The sequence below is a fragment of the Trichechus manatus genome, unplaced genomic scaffold (assembly GCF_000243295.1).
Source record: "Trichechus manatus latirostris isolate Lorelei unplaced genomic scaffold, TriManLat1.0 scaffold00008, whole genome shotgun sequence".
In the NCBI taxonomy this organism is placed as follows: domain Eukaryota; kingdom Metazoa; phylum Chordata; class Mammalia; order Sirenia; family Trichechidae; genus Trichechus; species Trichechus manatus.
This window is the reverse complement of record NW_004443944.1, coordinates 31,989,909-32,010,452: the sequence shown is the minus strand read 5'-3', so window position 1 is coordinate 32,010,452 and position 20,544 is coordinate 31,989,909. Positions and strand designations below refer to the sequence as shown.

Genomic DNA, 20,544 nt, shown 5'->3' with positions numbered 1-20,544 from the left:
TAAGAATTTGAATTTCTAACAACTTCCTAGGCAATGTTAATGCACTGCTTAGGGACCAGTTCTGAGAACCACTAATACAGCAGTGGTTCTCAAAATTTGTTATACATAAGAATCACCTGGGGATCTTGTTAAACTGTAAATTAGGATTCGGTATATCTGGGGTGGAAAAGCAAATTCTTAGTAGTTTGAACTGGAACTAACCGAAAGCTCTGTGAGGAAGGCACTACCTTACCTTATTACTGAATTCAGAAGGGAGTGCTGGGGAAGAGGAGAGGGGAAGGGTGTTCAGAGAGGAGGAGGGGCTTCAGGAAGGGATGAAGGGGAGAATCAGAGAAGTGCGTGTACCCAGAGTTCAGCCTTGTGGACTTCAGTTGGGAGTTCCCTGGGTAGCAAAACAGTTTGGGCTGTCTACTTAACCTGAAGGTTGGAAGTTTGAACCCACTCAGTGGCACTGAGGAAGAAAGGCCTGGCAATCTGCTTCCATAAAGATTACAGCCAAGAAAACCCCTTGGAGCTGTTCTACTCTGTAGTACGTGGGGTCGCCATGAGTTGGAATCAACTCATCAGCAGTGGTTTTTACGCTTCTTGGGCCCTCAGGGAAGAAGACTCCCTCCCATCCTGCAAGTTCCTGGCACCAGGCAGAGTCCAGCTGCCCTGCTTTTGCTGAATAATTCGAGGGATTCAGACAGGCATTTTCTGTCTCTTTAATATCCTTCAGGCCCGGTAGGCCCTCACCCACCCCACCCTCACCCTCCATCCCTGCCTTTAAGGGTCGAGACCCAGGTGCCCCCTCCCCCAGCCCGAGGACTAAGGCACCAGGTGGCTGCAGCAGGCCAGCCGACGCTGAGACACCGACACTGAGACGCACAGAGGAAGGACACACACTACCGACGCAGACAAGCAGGCGGGCAGGGGAAAGGCGGGGCTCAGGCCGTCGCGGGGCTCCCATAGGCTCTGGGCCCGTCCTGGAGGCCGTGGGAGGCCCACACAGACCCCGAAGGGGACCCAGTCGGGAGGAAGAGGGGAGCCACACAGGGTGGGCTTCTCATTTGCCCCCCTTGCGGGACAGACACCGCGGGAGGCAAGAGAAAGTCTGCTTGACGCGCGCCAGCAGCGGCAGCGGCCGGTGGGTTTCCCGGGGTGTCCGCGGCACCAGGCGCTGTAGGGTTCCCTCGGAGAACCCGGAGGGCGGCGCGGTGGAGGCGGCCGAGGTGGTAGAGCCCTGACGGCAGCGCTTGCACACCGGCAGCAGCGCACGCATCTCCTCCTCGTCCCGGAAAGGGCTGTCCCCGAAGCGCTCCTCTAGGTGCCGGCGAAGCTGGGGTGCGTGGTACGGTGGGACGCGGGTCAATGCCGAGCCTCAGGAAAGGTCAAGGCAACCGGCCCCACCCCTCCGACCTAGCCCGGACCCCTGCGCCAGGTGGGCTAAGGAAATCTGGGCGCCCACCCTCCCTTCCGCTCCGCAATTTCTCTCTCAACCCCCGGGCTTCTCCCACACCCCGCTAAACCCCTCCCATTCCTGAGCATCCTCCTAGCTGCCCTTCTGAGTTTCTTTTCGCTCCCTGTGTTTCCCTTCATCTCTCTGAACCCCCTTATCCTCTGAGGCCCCATCTTCCAAACCTGCTAAAGTGACCACCACCTACATAGTGGTGACCGCATTAACCCCTTCTGTCCCTTCCTTGTGTTCACACCCACTGGCCTGGACAACTCTGTCCACATAGGCTTTTTCCTGCCTGCCTCCTTCCGAATGCAGCAGCCTTGCATGTAAGCCTTTCAGAACCAGCCTGCTACCTGCTGAGCAGCGCTTGCTGCTTCCTCTCTTTCTCTCTCCTTATCTCATTTCTCAGTCCCTGGGGGGCCTCTGTTTTTGACATTTTCCGTGTGCTATCTGCCCAGTAGGCAAAAGGGAAGGAAGAGCTTTGGCCTCATCAAGGACCTGGGCTGGGGGTAGCGGGGTAGGGCACACAGTTCTCCCCCAAAGAGTCAAACACTCGACTGCCTTGGGGTTCCAGGCAGATAAAGCAGGCAGTGGGGAGAGCTGGGACCCAGTCATACAGCAGGACCCACAGTCTTGCCTAAAGGCATTCAAATTTAAACAAAACAAAACACTAGCTGTCCAAACAAAATACCCTTGGGTGCTGGATTAGCTCCAGGGCCGAATTTTCGACTCCAGGAATATCTTCTGCCAGGTCGCAGGCACAGGATCAATTCTTTCCAACTGGTGCTCAGCTCAAGTGCGGAGAGACTCCAGGCTTTCCTACCCCAGGCCCAGCCCAGCCCCTGCCCTAGCCCCTACCTTCTGGGAACTGCCCCAGCCAAACTCCTCCAGCTGCTGCTTGAAGCCTGGGTTGGGGTTAGCGATGGGCCGGTTGGCCTTGATGGCATCGAGCACATCACGCCAGCCTAGCCCCGTCACAGTCATCACATATGCCGTCACAATGGTGGTGCTGCGGGAGATGCCTGCAAAACTGGGACCACCCCACCCCCCAGGCTTCAGGTAAGCCCCAGTCTCCTGCATGCCTCACCCCCAGGCACCCCATTCCCCCCCTCAGCTCTCCTGGTCTTGCTTCTGGAGTTCCAACTATGAGGAATCTTCCAGAGTCTCTCTTCTCACCTCCAGGCCATTGTCCATGCCATTCCATCTGACCCGAGTATTCCCCCTGGTATTCTCTCATATTAATAGCCTAGGGGAACATCGCTTCATTCATTCATTCAACAAACATTTCTTGATCATCTGTTGTTTTTCAGGTACTGGGGATATAGCGAGGAATAATCTAGACATGGCCTCTGCCCTGCTGGAGCTTACAGTTTGGTGGGGGAGACAGACATTAACCAGGGAAGCAATTTCAGGTGGGGATCAGTGCTTGCAGGAGAGTCCAGGGGGCTAGGAGATCCTATAGGAAAGGGTACTAATCTAGATGGGGGAACATGGAGAGGATTAGGAAAGGGGTTCCCAAGAAGGTGATATCAAACTGAGCCCTGATGGACTGGTAAGAGTTAGTCAAGAATGTCCTGGCATTGCGAAGACCCTGAGTAGGGAGCCACGAGGGGTTGGAAGAATAGGGAGGTCAGTGCAGCTGGAGTGGAGGATGGAGGGGAAGAGGCTGGGAGACGAGAATGGAGAGGCGGGGAGGGGTCAGACAACTCAGGGCCTTGTGGACTATGGTGTGGAGTTTGGATTTTACCCTGAGTGGGATGGGGAGCCATGGGAGGGCTTGGAGCCAGAAGGCACCATGAGTTGTTGCTACAGGGGGAGGCCAAGGGCCCTCTGCCCTATCCAGCCCTTGAGGACAGCACCTATCACCTGGCATTTTAATTGTTCATCTCCTCGGGAGCTGGCCTCATGGCTGGGGCTCTGGCACAGCCAGCTCGAGCCTGGTATAGGACAGGTGCTCAGTGAGATGTTATAGAATAAATGATATCACCTGAGCCAGGGGCAGCTGGGAAGACTCAGGGGTTCTGTTTCCCAGCCAGGGGCTCCCTACTGCCCTGTACCATCGCCCCAGAGGCCTGGAGGAGAACAGGGGAGAGCCAGAAGTATTGGAGGATGCTGGGCTACCTGCATAACCTCAGCTAGTCCTCCCAACAGCCCTGTGAGCGCAGCATTCTTTCCCCCATTTTACAGATGAGGAAACTGAGTCTCAGGGAGGAACAACTACTTGGCCGTGGCCACGCAACTGGTAAGGAGAAGTCATTATTTGAGCCCCTGCTTGGCCTCTACCTGGAGAAGGGTGGACTGTCAGGCATTGTGACAGGCTGAAGAAGATCTCTTCTAGGTTTACCTTCCCAGGGATAAGTGTGTTCGGGATGGACGGCAGCCACTTCCTCTCCCCCCAACCCCCTCCAACTCCCCTCAGAACTCACCAGTGCACTAGGCAGTTCCCCCCATTGAGGCGGCAACAGTGGATGAAGTTGATACATTCTTTGAAGTGCTTTTTGCTAAAGAAGAAAGCAACAGAGCAGGGAGCACTGGCAGACGGAACTCCTAGGAGCTGTCCCCCTCCCCACTTACGGGATGGCACGGGACAAAGCCCTGGAGTCCTCAGGTCAGCCAGCATGTGCAGTGAATAGGGGCCAGTACTACAGTATGAGGTAGAGGTGTGTGAAGCAATAATGGCATTTCAGGCGGTGAGAGACCAGTGACGGCAAATCCTGCCATATGGGGACAGCAACCTGAACAACCTGCGCACGAACCACCTCTCCAGTGGGTGTGGTGGATCCTATATTCACAGACCCTGCATCTTGGCCTTTCAAGGGAATGCGTGGGAGGAGACACAGTCTCACTCCTCTGGAGTCTGCAGTCAAAGCACCTGGGAACAATGACAGTGGCTGGGAGCAAGATTCCTAAAGGGTAAAAATGTCTGTCTGGGCCAACCCATGCTGGGAGGCACAGGATGTTGCTAATAACACTAACAAACAACCCATTTTCTGAGCCCCCACTACACACCAGGCCTTGTCCTGAATCCTCAACCCATGTCCTCTGATCTCACCAGCAGAGGCTCAGAGAGGGGAAATGATTTGTCCAAAGTCACACAGCAAGTAAGTGGCAAAGCCTGGCTAGGACCCAGATGTCTTAACTGAGGCCAGGGATAGGCTAGGCCTGACCCTTTCAACTCTGTTGGTGCGTCTGATCTCAAGAGGCAGGATACTTTCTCCATTTCATAGCTGAGGAGACTGAGGCTCAGGGAGGTTAAGAGTCTTGGCCAGGGGCATACCACAAGGGCATGGTTGAGACAAGAGTCAAACCAGGGTCTGGGTGACCACCCATGCAGGACAGCCTGATGGTCTGAATTCTCTCTGGTCTCCTTTAGACCACCTCATGACACACCGTCCCCCCCAGCTACCACCATAGGAGGCAGCTGTCTGTCCACCTGGGGGAACTTACATGGGCACCTCAGGGGTGTCAGCCACTGGGATGCGAAGGTAGGTTATGTCCTGCAAGCACAAAACACACTCAGGCAGTAGGGGGCGGGGGAGCCCCTTACCCATAAACCCCTCCCCCTGCCCTGGCCTGAGCTGCCCAAGTGCCTGGTGACCCCAGGCCAGTTCCCACCCATCTCTGGGTCTCTGTTTCCTATCTGTCCAAAGAGGGTAGATGCCATCTCTGAGGGTCTCCCAGCCCTGACCATCTTGTGATTCTGAGCAGATGCCACAATCCTAACCCTATAAGTGATGTGGGCATGAGGACTTGATAAAAAGGACCCAGCGCCCCTTTACCTAATAGCTGGGAAAGGGCTACTTAAAGTGATTCCCCTCCAAATGGGGGCCAAACTTGCATAAATAGGGCAAAGCAGATCTGATTATCTTGAAAAGAAAATAAGCTTATATTTCATGAACTATGGTTAAAAATCATGTGTTAGTTATTAGAATAATCAAGGAATGAACTGTCGGTAATTTTTCCAACAAAATTGCTACGACATCCTTTGCTTCATGTTAACCCTTCACACAAGACCATAAAGATCAATTTTGCTCTGTGTTCCAAGGACCTCATTGCTTTTCTCAAAGACTTCCCTTAATCTTTTGATATTCAAATGCATCTTTTCAGGTGCCTGGCTCATCACTGGCCAGGTCCTCATTTGTCAATGACTTTGTGTGAGAGTCCAGCCATTCTCCAACACGCTGTCCTCAAGGTCACAAAATCCTGCATCTTTTGCAAGGTTTGCAATTTCACTTTGCAACGCATTTGGCCTTGGGCTTGCATGGCATTATCAAGCCCTGACTGGTAAATTCCCTGATGATGGGGAGAGAGGGACACTTGTGAGAAGAAGGGAGGGCTGTTGGAGCAGGGGCTCATTTTGTAAGCAATCATTTCATTAGTAAATATATTCATGACTTGACCACCTTCCCTATGCAATCTAGTGACTGCATAGTCCAAATACTCCCAAACAAGGCTGCCCTACAAAGCCAAATCAGACTCCATTGGTCTGGAAGTTGCTTCTTTGGATGAAACTGAGAATCACAGACCATTAGACGTTGCTCTTAGAGATCATCAAACCTGACCCCCTCATAGGACACGTGGGGAAACTGAGGCTCAGAGAGGGGAAGGGCCCTGCCCAAGGTCACACAGCAAGTCTGTGGCACAGCCTGGTCTCAATCTCAGATGTCCAGAGCCCACCCTTGGCCACTGTTTTTTCCCTTCAGTGGACAGAGTGAATGACATAGACTCTAACAGATCAGGAGGAAGTAACTCTATTTATGGGATAAAAAAAGTATTAACCTTATTATATTAGCTATAATTTGTTGAGCACCTACTATGTGGTTGTCATTTTCAATCACTCTGTCAACAACTCAGTGAAGTAGGTACTATTATAAAATCCCCATTTTACAGATCTGGCAACTGAGGCTCAGAGAGGTGAAGTCCTATGCCCAAGGTCACAGAGGGAGTAGTGGTAAGGATGTGAACTCTGGCCTTCTGACTCTAGCACATGTGGTCTGGATTTACCTCTTTCTTCCTTTGGGTAATAACACCTGACTGACCCCCCTTTTTCAGGACCAACTCCTCTGGTGTGAGCCATGCTTTACAGGTGTAAAGCATCTTCACCACCCCGCAGACCACCTGAAGCCTCATAACAGCCTCCTGGGGGCAGACAGGGCTGAGGGGACAGAAGCCAGAGAGGTAAAGTCACAGCCCAAGGTCACATGGCAAAACACACAGCCTAGAACCATCCATTTGGAATCATCCATTGGATTTAGCAATAGGAAACCCGCATGGGGGCTTTTCAAGGTTCAATGTGAGGCCTCTGGGCCAGATGAATCACCTGTGTTCATATCCCTGCTCTCTGCTTCCTGGATGTGTGACCTTAGGGGAGTTAGCTTACCTCTCTGGGCCTCAGGTGACAAATAGGGATGGTAATGTAAAACAAGCAGGCGGTGAAGACCGAATGCATTAGCGTGGGTCAAGACAGCAGCACAGGGTCTGGCACACAGTAGGTGCCTGATAAATGGGTGCTGTGGTGTCTGCATCTCCCGACCTGTCTGCACCCCTGGGGTGTAAGGAGTACCTGCAGCAGAGGCTGGGGTGACTCGTGGATGGAGATGATGTGTGTGATCTTATTCCGGCCCAGCTGATCCGGGTCTTTGGCGTCTGAAACAAACAGGATGCTGGGGCCAGTCTGGCAGGTGTGACCTACTTGTTGCTGATGGCCAAGAGAGCTGGGCAGCGAGCTCCCGCCCCACCCTCCCACTCCACCCTGGCCCACCCTCCTTTCCCACCTCCTGCTCCTGGCTTGACAGGTCCTGCCACTCCCTCAGGCCTCAGTCTTGGATCTGGGGCACCCCTAAATCACAGCCCTGCACCTCTCAACCCTGCCCATCCAAAACACCCTTCCCTGGCATATCCTCTGACCCAGTAATTCTACTTCTAGGAATCTCATCTACAGAAGTGTTTGCTCCCACAGGGAGAGCTGTTTTCTGCAGTACAGCTTGTAACAGTAAACACAGCAGAAATCATTCAAAAAGGGAAACAATTTAAATGTCCATCAAAAAGGGCCCGGGTGAATAATGGTATAGCCAGACTTTAGAATACTGTGCAGCCAAAGATTGTTGTGTGTTGTCGAGAACTGCCCCATATGGTCTTCTTGGCTATAATCTTTGCAGAAGCAGATTACCAGGTCTTTCTTCTGCAGAGCTGCTGGGTGGGTTTGAACCACCAACCTTTTGGTTAGTAGTCAAGTACTTAACTGTTGCACCACCAAGGCTCCACTGTAAAGATTACGGCCAAGAAAATGCTATGGAGCAGTTCCACTCTGTAACACATGAGGTTGCAAAGAGTTGGGGACTGACTCAGTGGCAGCTGACAACCACCACCAAGGTATCTGAAAAATGACCCAGGGTTATATCCCCCACTGCTAACAGTGCTCATCTCTAGAGGCTGAATTTTCAGGGTATGCAGATCTTTTATAATTGGAATAAATAATATTTTTCCACTTCTATCTTCATATGGAGCCCTGGTGGCACAGTGGTTAAGAGCTCTGGCTACTAACCAAAAGTTGGCAGTTCAAATCCACCAGCTGCTCCTTGAAAACCCTATAGGGCAGCTCTCCTCTGTCCTGTAGGGTTGCTATGAGTCAGAATCAACTTGACAGCAACGGGTTTAGGTTGTGTTTTTTTTAAGTTATCTTCTTATGTCCACTTCCTCGTTCAGCAAACATCTACTGAGTGCCTACTCTGTACAGCCTTTGGCCGGGCACCAGAAGTGTGGAGTTAGTCTTACGGCCCCTTCCCGTATGGGCTTGTACCTTATTAGCCAAATACTCACAGAAGTCAATGTGGTGTGACCTGCTGAGGTGGCTCCCAGGAAGGAAGGGACCGGGATTTATGGGACTAGACACCAGAGCCCACCGGGGGTTGGGGTGGATGCGGAAGGCCCTGCCCCACACTTCCAGGCCCAGTTCAAATGCCCCTTCCTCTCTGAAGCTTTCTCTGACTCCCCAGATGAAAATGACTTTTCCCACACTGGGTCCTCCAAGGCCCTGACCAGCCCATCTCTTAGAGTGTTTTCTACCCCACGCCCCAAGGTCTGTGTTTAGATTTGTCTTCTCATTGCCAGACTGGAAACTCCTTGAGGGCAGGGATGGGATGTCTGTCCATCTGTGCCCTCCTAATTGATGCTTGTAGGAGGAATGGGTGAGAGCATGGGGGGTGAGAAAGCTGCACGAGTGGGCTTGTTGGCGTGTCACCCGCTCTGGCACAAGGCTACTCAGTTGCTCATCTCAGGGGCTCTTCTGGTGGGAGCAGGGTCAGTGCTCAGGACCCTGCTTATAGGAGGGCCCAGCCTTGCCTTCAGAGGCCCCTTCTCTAGAGAGGGGGAAGGCTCCCAGCTTCACAGCTAAAGGCAGCACCCCCAAACAGACCTCAACTCAGAACCTCAGGGCCTGGTGCTGAGGCCCAGAGTGGGTCCTCAGCTTAGGTCCTGAGCCCTTTGCTTTGTCCTTTGACCTCTTGAATGAACGTTGGTGGGAGAGGGGCAGAGATGGCAGTGTCAGGCCCCCAGGATGCTCCCTCCCAGTCACTTCAGGTGGGGAGCAGGCCCCCTGCCCCCTGCCTACACACTCCCTAGTCCTTCATGAGCCCTTTCCCCCTCTCAGCCTGGAGTCACTTCCCTGCCCCCGGCCCATTCCTGAGTCTGTCTAAGTTGCATGGGCCAGAGCCTGAATGGTGGACACAGGCCTGGGACAGGCCAGGTGCCATGGCCTTGGGACACAGTGGGCAGTGCTCACCAATGAAGTTTCCAAGGTAGAGTCCAGGAAGTACCTACAGGAAACAGGCAGGGAGTCAGCAGGGCAGGGGATGCTCCCTCTTCCCACCCCTGTCAACCGAGGGCCCACAGCCCCTCTCTGGACTATAAAGGGTGTCAAGACTTTAAGCAACCCCCTCCCCCTCGTGGGGCCTGGGCCCTCTGTGAGAGGTGTCTGGGCCTCTGGGGAGGCAGGAGGCGGGCTGGTCAACCACAGGGAGGGCACCAAGGGAGGCCAACTTGAGTAGGGGTGAGATGGGAAGAGGAGGCGGGGGGAGGGCAGCAAGACCGGGGGGAGAGGGTAGGAGGAACAGAAAGGAGGGGGCAAGGAGAGACTTGCCAAGGGAGTGGCAGGGAATTCTGAGGTGGAGGGAGACAGGAAGGCAGGACAGGTGAAGGGACATGCAGAGGCAGAGGAAGGTCTCGGACACAGGGAGAGATGGAGAAACAACACCAGGGAGGGAGTCCAGACTCAACCAGAAACTAGGGAGACACAGACACAGACTCACAGAGAGACACACACACAGAGTCTGGGCGTGACAGCACAAAGACACAGCAATGGATATAGTCACAGAGAGACAGGACAGAACAGAGGCAGATAGAGAGAGATGCAGGGAGACAGAGACCAGAGAGACGCAGAGACAGAGGCACTGAGAGAGAGAGAAGAGAGATAAAGGCACAGAGAGATAGAGATGCAGTCTCAGAGTCAGAGAGGCGAGCGGAGACCCGAGACCCGGAAGGTCAGAGGCGGGCAGACAGAGCCAGAGCCGGGGCGCCGCCGCGCGGCAGGGGTCGGCCAGGTGGGGGCTGCGCGGTCCCCGCCCCCTACCTTGGTCATGCCATTGCCCATGATCCCCAGGGCGGGGGTCCGGGCCCACCCACAGCTCGCCGGCCGGAAAGCGCTTGGGTCACGGCTGCCCTGATGGCCCAAGCCCGGCACCTGCAGCCTGGCGAGGACCCGAGGGCCCGACGTCCGCGGCCCTGGCCAGTCCGGCCCAGCCGCCGCCGCCGCCACGGCCCGCCGACCCTGAGCCGGAGAGGGAAATAATGGTGGAGCCGCCGCTGCCGCCGCCGCCGCCGCCGCCACAGGCTCCTCCTACCCCCTCGGTCATGTGGGGGCCCGTGGGTCGCGGCGGGGGGCCGGACAAAGCCCCAGTGTGCCGGGCCCACGGCCCGCGGGACAACGGCAGCTTGTTGGGGCCGCGTGGGGCCGCCACCTCCGGAGGTGGGGGCGGGGGCGCTCCTCCCACCCTGGCACTGTCAGGCGCGGGTGGGGCGGGGTGGGCTGGAGGGTGGAAACAGCCCCTGGCGGGAAGGCTCCCCCCACAAGACTCGGACCCCAGTTCCGGGTCTGCCTGGACCTTCCTGTGGACCCTGGGACAAGGCACCCAGTTTCTCTGACCTCGGTTTTCTAGCAAAAAGATGATGGGGGGTAGGTGGGACTTTGATCGCTAAGGGCCTTCTGCTCTTTAGATTCTGTTTCTCAGAGGAGAAAAATGGATAATTCTTCCCTTCTGTTACAACCACTCTCCCCGCAACCCATGCAGCCATCCTGCCAGTCAACCAGCGACCTCCTCCCCCGCTCATCCAACATCCATCCTCCCACCTTCCAATTCATCCTTTCATCCGTCCTTCCACTCACCCATCCAGCCAGCCATCTATTCATCCACACATCTACCTACTCACTTATCCATCCATTTATCCGTCTCTTCTTTCCATCCACTTTGGCCCTTATGAGGATAGTGCCATCGGGGTCAGCTCTTCTGGGACCAGGCATAAATGCTGTTAGGGGCCCCAAGGTAGCAGAGGTAAATGTGTGGGTGGGTGGGTGGGGGGTTGGTAGCTATGGGAGGTCTCCAGTCACCTGGGTCCCTTAGAGTAAAGGAGACTATAACAGGATGTAGTTAGAGGCAAAAGTCCTGGAAGGTAAGTCTGGAGACCAAGGTTTGAGGCCCCATTCCATCCCTGACTTGCTTGGTGATCCTGGGCAAGTCCCCTTGGGGCCCCAACTTCCCCATCTGTATATCTCAGGATGTTGAGGTAAGCCCTTTCTGGCTACTAGGACCAAAGCTGAAGAACATTAAATAATTGTGACCCAGTACCTCCTATAGGATTGAAACAGAAGCAGCTGAACTAGCTCTGCTCCTCCAGCCATCACCCCCACCTCTCTGTCACCTCCCACCCCTCCATCGCTCCCCACCTCTCCATCATCCCCCACCCCTCCACCACCCCCTACTCCTCCATCACCTCCCACAGCTCCATCACCACCCTTCCATCAACCCCCAGCCCTCCATCAACCCCAACCCTTCCTTCCATCACCCCCACCCCTCCATCATCCCTCACCTTTCCCCACCACCCCCACCCCTCCACCACCCCCCATGAGCCCCTGCCTTCCCATCTCTAGCAGTAGGTGATTGTGGGGCAAATGTCAGTACAGAGCAGGACAGGGAGAGTGGACAGAGCCTGTCTGAAATGTAGTGATTGGAGAAAAACCAAACAGTGTCTTTCATGTTTCTTCCTTTTTCGAGTTCATAGTGTACACGGAACTGCCCATCTCAGCTCTCTCTAGGTCCAGGATGGTCACAAAAACCTAATTACTCAATAAATACTGACTGAGCACCTACTACCTGCTAGGTACTAGGGACACGACAGTGGACATGCAAGGTAGGAAATGGTTCCTGCCTTTGGTGGCTTACAGTCTAGACCAGCGCTGCCCAACAGAAATATCATGGGAGTCTCATGTGTAATTTAAAATTTTCTGGTAGATACATTAAAAAAGTAAAAATGGTTCATTGTTAATAATATTTTTCTTTCACACAATACATCCAAAATATTATCATATCAACATGTAATCAATACTTAAGAATTATTAATGAGATATTCTACATCTTTTTAATTGTATTAAGTCTTCAAAATCCAGTGTGTATTTTACGCTTGTAGCACATCTCATGGAGCCCTGGTGGTGCCGTGGTCAAGAGCTCGGCTGCTAACCAAAAGGTTGGCAGTTCAAATCCACCAGCCACTGCTTGGAAACTCTATGGGGCAGTTCTACACCTATAGGATCACTATGAGTTGGAATCGACTCGATGGCAACAGGTTAGCACATCTCAGTTCAGACTAGCCACATCTCAAGTGCTTAATAACCATATGTGGCTAGTAGCACTGTATTGGATAACTCCAGTCTAGAAGGAGAGGCAGACAAAATGAGCAATGGACAAACAATGGACTATTTACAAATGATCACAGTTTCCTATGCAGGAAACAAATGGGGCCTTGGAGGAAGGGCAGAGAGAATCTCTCTGAATAGGTCTGACGTATAAAAAGGAGTCAGCTTTTAAAGAATGGAGAGAGTATTTCTGGCAGAAGGAACAGCACAGGCAAAGGCCCTGAGGTGAGAAAAACTTGACTTTGTGAAGAGCCTTCAGGACTGGAGGGGAGGGAGGCAGCCAAGGGGAGGTGGTAACAGACGCAGCTAAAGAGGAGGGTGGGGAGCTGAGCGTGCAGGACCACAGGTGGGAGTTTAGGTTTTTCTTCTCCATGTGATGGAAAGCCAATGGGACAATTTAACTGGGGAGGCCATCTCATCTGATTAACATTCTAAGTCCATCACTTTGGCCCTATCTGGAGTGTGAATTAGAGGGGCAAAGCCAGGAGGCCAGTGAGGAGGCTACTGTGGCCGAGTAGAAGCCAAGACACCAGAAGGAAGGGGCCAGATTCACCATATATTAATACTTTGGCAACACAGCCGTCAGGACACAGATAGATTGTATGTAGGGGAAAGGAAGGAATTCTAGGATGACTCCCAGTTTCCCTGCCTTGAAAATCACTCTGAGCCACAGAAAAAGCAAGGTTATTCATCCGTTCAACAAACGTTTATTGGGCACCAAGGTATACATGGAAAATTGCACCAAAAACATCCTACTTTGAGTTTCCTGCAATGCTCCACTTCATGGATGGCTTAAAACAGCACTTTATTTTCTTCCAGTTCTGTAGGTCAGAAGTCTGAAATGAGTCTTGAGGGTATATTAGTTTCCTGTGGCTGCTGTAACAAGTTACCACAAACTTGGTAGTTTAAAACAACACACCCTTATTATCTTACAGTTCTGGAGGTCAGAAGTTCGAAATCAGTTTCACCGGGCTGAAACCAAGGTGTTGGCAGGACCATGCTCCCTTTGGAAGGTCTAGGGGAGAATCTGTTTTCTTGCCGTTCTCAGCTTCTGGAAGATGATGGAAGGGGCCACAAGCCAGAAGCCAAGGAATGCTACATTCCTGGGCTTGTGGCCCCTTCCATCATCTTCAAGCCAGCAATGTAGCATCTTGTGTCTGTCTTCACATTTCTTTTTGTCTCTGTCTGTCGTCAAATCTCCCTCTACCTCCTTCTTATAAGGATACTTACTTGTGATTGCATTTAGGGCTCACCCAGACAATTCAGGATAATCTCCCCATCTCAATATCCTTAATCTAATCATATCTGCAAAGTCAATTTTGCTACATAAGGTAACATTCACAGGTTCCAGGGATTAGAACTTGGATCTCTTGGGGACCATTATTGCGCCTACCAGAAGGGGCTAAAACAAAACTGTTGGTAGGGCTGGTTCCTTCTGGAGGCTTCAGGGATAGGATCCGTCCCTTGTTTCTTCTAGCTTCTCTAGAGGCTGCCATGGCCCCTTCCTCCATCTTCAAAGCCAGGTGTGTAGCACCTTCTCCTCTCTCTAACCTCCTGCCTCCATTTTATAAAGACCCTTGTGATTACATGAGCCCACCTGGATAATCCAGGAAAATCTCCCCATCTCAATTCTTAATTTAATCACATCTGCAAAGTTCCTTTTACGTGTAAGGTAACGTATTCACAGGTTCTGGGGATTCGGACATGGTCATCTTTGGAGGGCCATTATTCAGCCTAACACACATACCATCCTTGCTAGGTTTGGGAACCAAGCTTATACTAGCTGCAAATAAATGAGTTGGATTGGTTTTCCTCATTTTCTGTTCTATTCTATTGGATAGAACTATGCTCTTTGAAGATTTGGAAAATTTGCCTAAAACATCATCTGGACCTGTTGTCATTTTTAGAGGAAATTTTTTGTGTAGCGAAGAGGACTCTATGAGGCTCTGTCCAGATCCTTTTTTTTAGGACTGAAGGATTTATTACCCCAGCTGCTGAGACGGCTGCTGGCAGACATATTTCAGCTGTCAGCCTTCTCTAAGAATTGCCCCTGCTGTAGCGAGCTGTCTCACCAAGCTGTCTTCCCAGAGGCATCTGCATCCAATAACAGGTCCAGTGGGGCATATAAAGGGCCAGCCCATCTTAAATCCCCAGTGGGGTCGGCTACAGCCTTTGTTGAGACTGCATTCCAGTCCAAGTTCTGCTCAATCTTGCTTTCTTTCCATCTCTTCCTTAGGCAATGCCCTTATGGGCATCCCTATTAAGCTTCCTGCACTCTAATCTCCATCTCAAAGTTTGGTTTTTGGGAAGCCTAGCTTGTAATAATGTTTCTATTCATTAAATGATATTAGTCTATTCAGGTTTTCTACCAAATTATGTCAGATTCCCGTTAGATAATGTAATTGCTTCTTGCGTGTTTGTTTCATAGTTTGTAACTATACATTTGGGGAACCATTTAATTACTATGTCTTACTTGTTCATTCATTCATTCAATAAACATTATTGACCATCTGCCAAGGGCCAGTAATTCTGCTAAGCTCTGGGGACACAGTGGAAAATAAAAACAAACTTGGTCTTTGCCTTCTTGGTGCTTATGGAAGCGGACGCTTAAAGCTTAAAACCAGCACTTCAAACCGGTTTGTTTTGGTTCGAATTCCTGTTGAGAATTTGCATTTCTAACAAGTTCCCAGGCAATGCAAACACTGCTGGTTAGGGACCAATTCTGAAAACCACTAGTAGAGCAGTGGTTCTTAAAATTTGTTATACATAAGAATCACCTGGGGATCTTGTTAAAATGTAGATTATGATTTAGTATATCTGGGGGTAGAAATGCAAATGCTCATCAAGGGTTCAAACCAAAACGAATTGGTTCAAAACCCTCCCCAAAACAATGGAACCTGTTTACAGAAGTGAGTGGTCAGAGAAGACCACTTCTGACATGAAATGCAAACTAAGATCTGGGCAGAGGGGGTGAAAAGCGCCACCAACAAAAGGAACTTCAAGGATTTAACAGACCTTGAGGTATGTGTGTGTATGTGAGTGGGGGGTGTGTTGTGAGGGGATAAGGGTCAAACCAATAACTGAAGGAAGGTCAGAGACTGGAATGAGGAGAGTAGGGGGCAAACAGTAGGAGAGATGAGGCTGGCAAAGTCCTCAGGCACCAGACCAGTCAGGGCCTTGCTGGTCAAGGTGAGGAATTCCATCCAGTCCTTATCTTAACAGTGATGAGGAGCCATGAAACGTTACCTGTGGGGGAGAGACACGATAGGCTTTGTGTTTTAAAGGGCTGCAGTGCCGAGAATGGACTGGAATGGATAGGGCAAGGGTGGATACTAGCAGACTGGTCAGGAGACTGCTGCAGGCGTTCAGGTGAGTCCTGGCATACAGCTGGTGCTTAAGAATTAGTGAGACTGCGGGAGAGAAGAGTGACTGATTGACCACATTACAGACTGGCCAACTGACCAGGTGACTTACAGAGGGACTGGGTAAGGAAACTTAGTACCACTGCATTTACCAAAATCTGACAACTTTTCCGACGCAGCGCTCTGAGGTCAAGCGAGCTGCAACTGGAAGTGACTCAGGGCAGTATCTACGGCGGTTACCGGCCTTCGGCGGTTGCACCCCAGGGTCGCGGAGTGCAGCGCTCGTGAGAGGAAAATTGAAGCGGTCGAGGAGACTAGGGCCCCGACACACAAAAGCCGCCAGCGCCACAGGGCGGGAGCCTGCGCACTTTGCTGGGGGGCGTGTCCTCGGCTCATCCAATCGGGGCGGTGGATCTGGGCGCCCCTCTGTCGCCTTGGCAACGGGACGCACAGGTTTGCACTGGGCACAGCGGCGGTTTTGATCCGGCCCTGGCAGAGGCCTTATTATGTCGCGACCGAAGGTAGGAATGGCACCCGATCCAGATGCTTTCGTCGCCTCTAGAGAAAGGGAGGGAAGTTGCTGAGGGAGTCTGAAACTGGGGGTCCTCGTGGAGGGATTTGGATTGAGGTAGAAGAAAACGACGGACACAGAGGAAAGACTACAAGTCCCAGCATGCCGCCTGCCGCCGGAGCTGCTGTGCGTGTCCCGATAACTGGGCCTCCTGGTGGGAAATTTACAAAACTCCAGCATTCTAAACGGGACTCGGAGATTTCTGTGACCCCGGGGTAAACTCAGAATTTCTGATTTCCTGACCTGTAAAGCCTTTAGAGATTAATTCATCCTGTCACCCGCCCATTTATCTAACCATCCATCCAAGAAAAACTAGTACCCTTGCCAAGCCTAGCCCAGTGCTGGACAGTGGGAACACAGAGGTGAATCAGACAAGCTGCTGCCCTCTTGGAATTCACAGCCCGACTCTTTTATTTTAAGCGTGTGAAAAAGGAGACCCAAAGAAGAGAAATGAATTACTCTAGAATCCAGCTCGCCCACTCCAACCTGCTTCTTACCCATGTTCCACCTCTCATGAATGGCTCCTCCCACTGCCGACAAAGAACTAGTTTATCTGCTCTTTGAGTGCTCTGAACTTCGCGTTTGTACCACGATTCATTATTCATGAGATTATTTGTTTAGCGTTTGTCTCCCCTACTAGACTATGCACCTCCTTGAGGGCAGGGATCCAGTCTGACTTGTTCTTCCATTTAGCCCCAGTGCCCAGTACAGATCTGACAAACAGTAGGCGCTCAGTAAATGTTTGAAAAATGACTATTGTTGAACCACGTACCAGATGCTCAAGCCAAAAACCTGGGACTCCTCCTTGACCCCTTCATCTTCCTCACCTCCTACATCCAATAAGGGCTCCTTCAAATTTCTAAATAAATACTGAATCTATTTTTCTCTCCATCTTAACTATCTCTATGCTACTCATGATCCAGTTCTCAATTTTTAAAAAATTAATACTATAAACACACAGATTTGGATTTATATTACTTCCTTAAATTGTATTATAAAAACAGAAAATAAACATCTACTGAAATATTCACCTCCAATTAACCTGACTTATTCTTTTGAGGGGAGGGACAAACCGCAGGCTGCCGAGGGATGCACAGACTGTGTGAATACCAGGTGTGGCAGACCCATGTTGCCCTGAAAAATAGGGAGAAAATAGTGGATTGCTTCTTTGTGACACTATATATGTTGTTGTTGCTGTTGGAGAGGGAGACAAAGGTCACCTACATATTGGTCTGGGACTTTGTGGTTTCTCTCAAAGGACCAGGGTGTTATAGATTAAATTATGTTCCCCCAATGTATGGATTAGTTGTGTTGGAATCCTAACTCCTATACCTGTGAATATAATCTTGTTTCGGAAGGTTTTCTGTTATGTTAATTAGATGACACCCTAGTGGGGTGGGTTCTCAATTTAGTCATTTCTGAATCATGAAAAGAGCAGATTAGAAGAAGATGGGAGGGAGCGCACGACGTACGTGGGCCCTCTCCCTCCGCCACCACTGCCGCCTCCTCCTTCAGTCGCTCCTTGTGATGCTTGTGTGCTCGTTCGGCGCGGACCTGATACCTGTTTTGTGAAGCGGCAGCTGAGGAGACTCCTGCGTTCCCTATGGCTGTCGAAAAACCCAAGGAAGGAGTCAAGACTGAGAACAACAATCATATTAATTTGAAGGTGGCTGGGCAGGATGGTTCTGTGGTGCAGTTTAAGATTAAGAGGCAGACGCCACTTAGTAAACTAAAGAAAGCCTATTGTGAACGACAAGGTTTGTCAGTGAGGCAGATCAGATTCCGATTTGACGGGCAGCCAATCATACCTGCACAGTTGGAAATGGAGGATGAAGATACAATCGATGTGTTCCAGCAGCAGACGGAAGGTGTCTTCTAAAAAGGGAGCCAGCTACTTTACTCCAGAATTCTGTCTCTACAGGCCACGAATACATTCGCAATTGTTTTTGTTGTTAGGTGTCCATCGAGTCGGTTCTGACTCATAGTGACCCTATGTACTACAGAAGGAAACACCGCCCGGTCCTACATTCTCAGTTAGAAAACCACAGTTTGGTTCCACCACATCCTGACTACTACAGTATGTTTTTCTCTGTTCTTTCATTTTCTCCTTCCCCATTCCTTTATTGTACATAAAGTAACTGGTGTTATGTGCACAAGCATACTGTTTTGTTTTTTACTAAATGGCCAATGGTATGTTTTGATTGACATCAAGTGGAGATGGGATGGGGAAAAATACTGGTTCTGTGAAAATACTCCCTTTCTCTATTAGTGGCATGCTCATTCAGCTCTTAAACCTATTTCGGTAAGTTATTTTGCTCTCAACTTTTTAACAAAAAGTGACATAAAAAATCCTTGCATACCTTGTTTGACTGGAGAATTTTAATGTTTTTTCATTTATCGTTGTAAAATCAAGAACAATTTTATAACTTTTTTGTACATAGCTGTTCCATGTAGGGCAATCTGTCTTTAAGTGGGGATAAATTACTCTAAAAGAAATGACTCCTAGGTAGTTTTCCCTTCAAGTCAAGTGTCTTGTTGTTTTAATAAACTTCTTGTTTAAAATGGAAAAAAAAAAAAAAAGTAGATTAGACACAGAGGCATGCCCAGATTCCATGTGAGGATCGCCAAGGAACCAAGGGACACCAGGGCTTCCTACAAGGAAGGAATCCACATGGCCAAGACCCTGATTTGGACTTTTAGCCTCCAAAACTCCGAGAAAAAAAAATTCTGTTCTTTAAAGCCACCCACTTGTGGTATTTCCGTTTCAGCAGCACTAGGTACTAAGACACAGGGGAAATGGGAATATAAATTTATTTAAGCAGGAGCTTGATTTCCTCTTCTCATTGCAGAATCAAAATTACAAGGGCCATGGATTATCAAAAGGAAAAGAGCGGTGAGTGATCCCTCGCCCAATCCAATAAACATAATTTCCCTCCTTCCTCCCTTTCTCCTGTCTTTCTTCTTCCTTCCCTCCTTTCCTCCATCCCTCCCTACCTTCTTACTTCAATAGTAATAATTTATATATTAATAATAAATATATTAATATAAACATAAAACATAATAATAATTTAAAAAACTATTATTATTAAGCACTTACCATGTGCCAGGCCCTGGGCTAATCACTTCACATTTATTATCTCACTGAATCCTCACCAAAAACCCTTTGTGGTAGATACTATTATTTTGTCCGTTTTACAGATGAAGAAGAAACTCAGAGAGTAACTTGTTCAACCAATTAGTAGCAGAGCTAGTTGGACTCCAGAGCTCACATTGTATCTAACTATGCTCTCATGCTTTCTTGAATGTCAGCTGTGCCCTGATCCTCTCCTTTACTCTGCATCGATAACCTGTTGGGATTTTCTAAACAGAACCCACTTGTACAAGAGCAGGAGTGAACAATGCAGACTTTACTAAAGATTATGTGGGAAGTCAGAGGAGATAGTTTACATTGCACTCACCATAGCAAATATTTTGCTATGTTGTGTTTTCATTCATTTTCAATGTATTTTTTAAAATTTCCATTGAGACTTACCCTTTGATGCATGGATTATTTAGAAACGTGTTATTTTATTTCCAAGAGTGTAGAGATTTTCCTCTTAACTTTCCGTTATTGATTTCTAGTTTGACTCCATTGTCGAGTCACATCACCCTCTGTATAATTTCAATTCTCTTAAATTTGTTAAGTCTTGTTTTGTGGGCCAGGATATGGTCTATTTTGGTATACGTTCCATGAGCACTTGAAAAGAATATGTCATCTGCTGTTGTTGGGTAGCTTGTTCTATAAATGTCAATTCCGTCCTATTGGTTGAAGGTATTGTTGAATTCTTCTGTGTCCTGCTAATTTTCCGTCTCATTCTATCAATTACTGAGGGAGGAGTGTTGCAGTCTCCAACTATAATTGTGAATTTGTCTAATTCTCCTTTCAGTTCTATCAGTTCTTGCCTCACATATTTTGTAGCTCTGTTTTTTGATACATACACCCTTAATATTGCTATGTCTTCTTGGTGGATTGATACTTTTATCATTATGTTCTGTCTCTCTCTATCTCTGGTAATTTTCTTTACTCTGAAGTCTGCTTTAATGTGACGCTAAAGTAGCCATTCCTGCTTTCTTTTTATTAATGTTTACATGACATATCTTTTTCCATCCTTTTAATTCAACCTACCTATACCATTATATTTGAAGTGACTTTTTTGTAGACAGCATATAG

General features: G+C 49.7%; 3 protein-coding genes across 4 annotated transcripts in view; 2 read left to right on the top strand and 1 right to left on the bottom strand.

Annotated features, from left to right (window-relative positions):
* Positions 1 to 628: 628 nt before the first annotated feature.
* Positions 629 to 10,501, bottom strand: DUSP15 (dual specificity phosphatase 15). Of its 2 annotated transcripts, XM_004370466.2 has the most exons (7): positions 10,065 to 10,501; positions 9,219 to 9,252; positions 7,002 to 7,084; positions 4,886 to 4,935; positions 3,865 to 3,939; positions 2,297 to 2,468; positions 629 to 1,318 (listed from the first exon to the last, which is right to left on the bottom strand). In XM_004370466.2, the coding sequence occupies exons 1-7, from the start codon at positions 10,083 to 10,085 to the stop codon at positions 1,046 to 1,048; spliced, it is 708 nt and encodes a 235-aa protein (XP_004370523.1). In that variant the 5' UTR covers positions 10,086 to 10,501; the 3' UTR covers positions 629 to 1,045. The 2 variants fall into 2 exon arrangements, with proteins under 2 accessions (XP_004370523.1, XP_023581210.1); XM_023725442.1 differs by lacking the exons at positions 9,219 to 9,252; positions 10,065 to 10,501 and having other exon boundaries at positions 3,865 to 4,310; positions 7,002 to 7,083.
* Positions 10,502 to 16,269: 5,768 nt separating this feature from the next.
* TTLL9 (tubulin tyrosine ligase like 9) overlaps positions 16,270 to 20,544 on the top strand; it is a 52,895-nt gene continuing 48,620 nt past the window's right edge. Inside the window, exons 1-2 of the mRNA XM_004370592.1 lie at positions 16,270 to 16,284; positions 19,184 to 19,227. Of these exons, the coding sequence (XP_004370649.1) occupies positions 16,270 to 16,284; positions 19,184 to 19,227 (59 nt within the window). The remainder of the gene's footprint in view (positions 16,285 to 19,183; positions 19,228 to 20,544) is intronic.
* LOC101344762 (small ubiquitin-related modifier 2-like) lies at positions 17,897 to 18,213 on the top strand. Its single transcript, XM_004370465.2, has 2 exons — positions 17,897 to 18,099; positions 18,151 to 18,213. Exons 1-2 carry the CDS (start codon positions 17,938 to 17,940, stop codon positions 18,211 to 18,213), a joined length of 225 nt encoding a protein of 74 aa, XP_004370522.1. The 5' UTR covers positions 17,897 to 17,937.

Excerpts from the sequence above, each read along its gene's own strand:
- DUSP15 (XM_004370466.2), bottom strand. The coding sequence starts at position 10,085 with ATGGGCAATGGCATGACCAAG. Across the intron at positions 4,936-7,001 it reads CACCCCAGCCTCTGCTGCAG|GACATAACCTACCTTCGCAT; the intron begins GTACTCCTTACA and ends TTGTGCTTGCAG. Across the intron at positions 2,469-3,864 it reads GGGAACTGCCTAGTGCACTG|TTTTGCAGGCATCTCCCGCA; the intron begins GTGAGTTCTGAG and ends GGGTGGTCCCAG.
- LOC101344762 (XM_004370465.2), top strand. The coding sequence starts at position 17,938 with ATGGCTGTCGAAAAACCCAAGGAAGGAGTCAAGACTGAGAACAACAAT. Across the intron at positions 18,100-18,150 it reads GTGAACGACAAGGTTTGTCA|TTGGAAATGGAGGATGAAGA; the intron begins GTGAGGCAGATC and ends ATACCTGCACAG.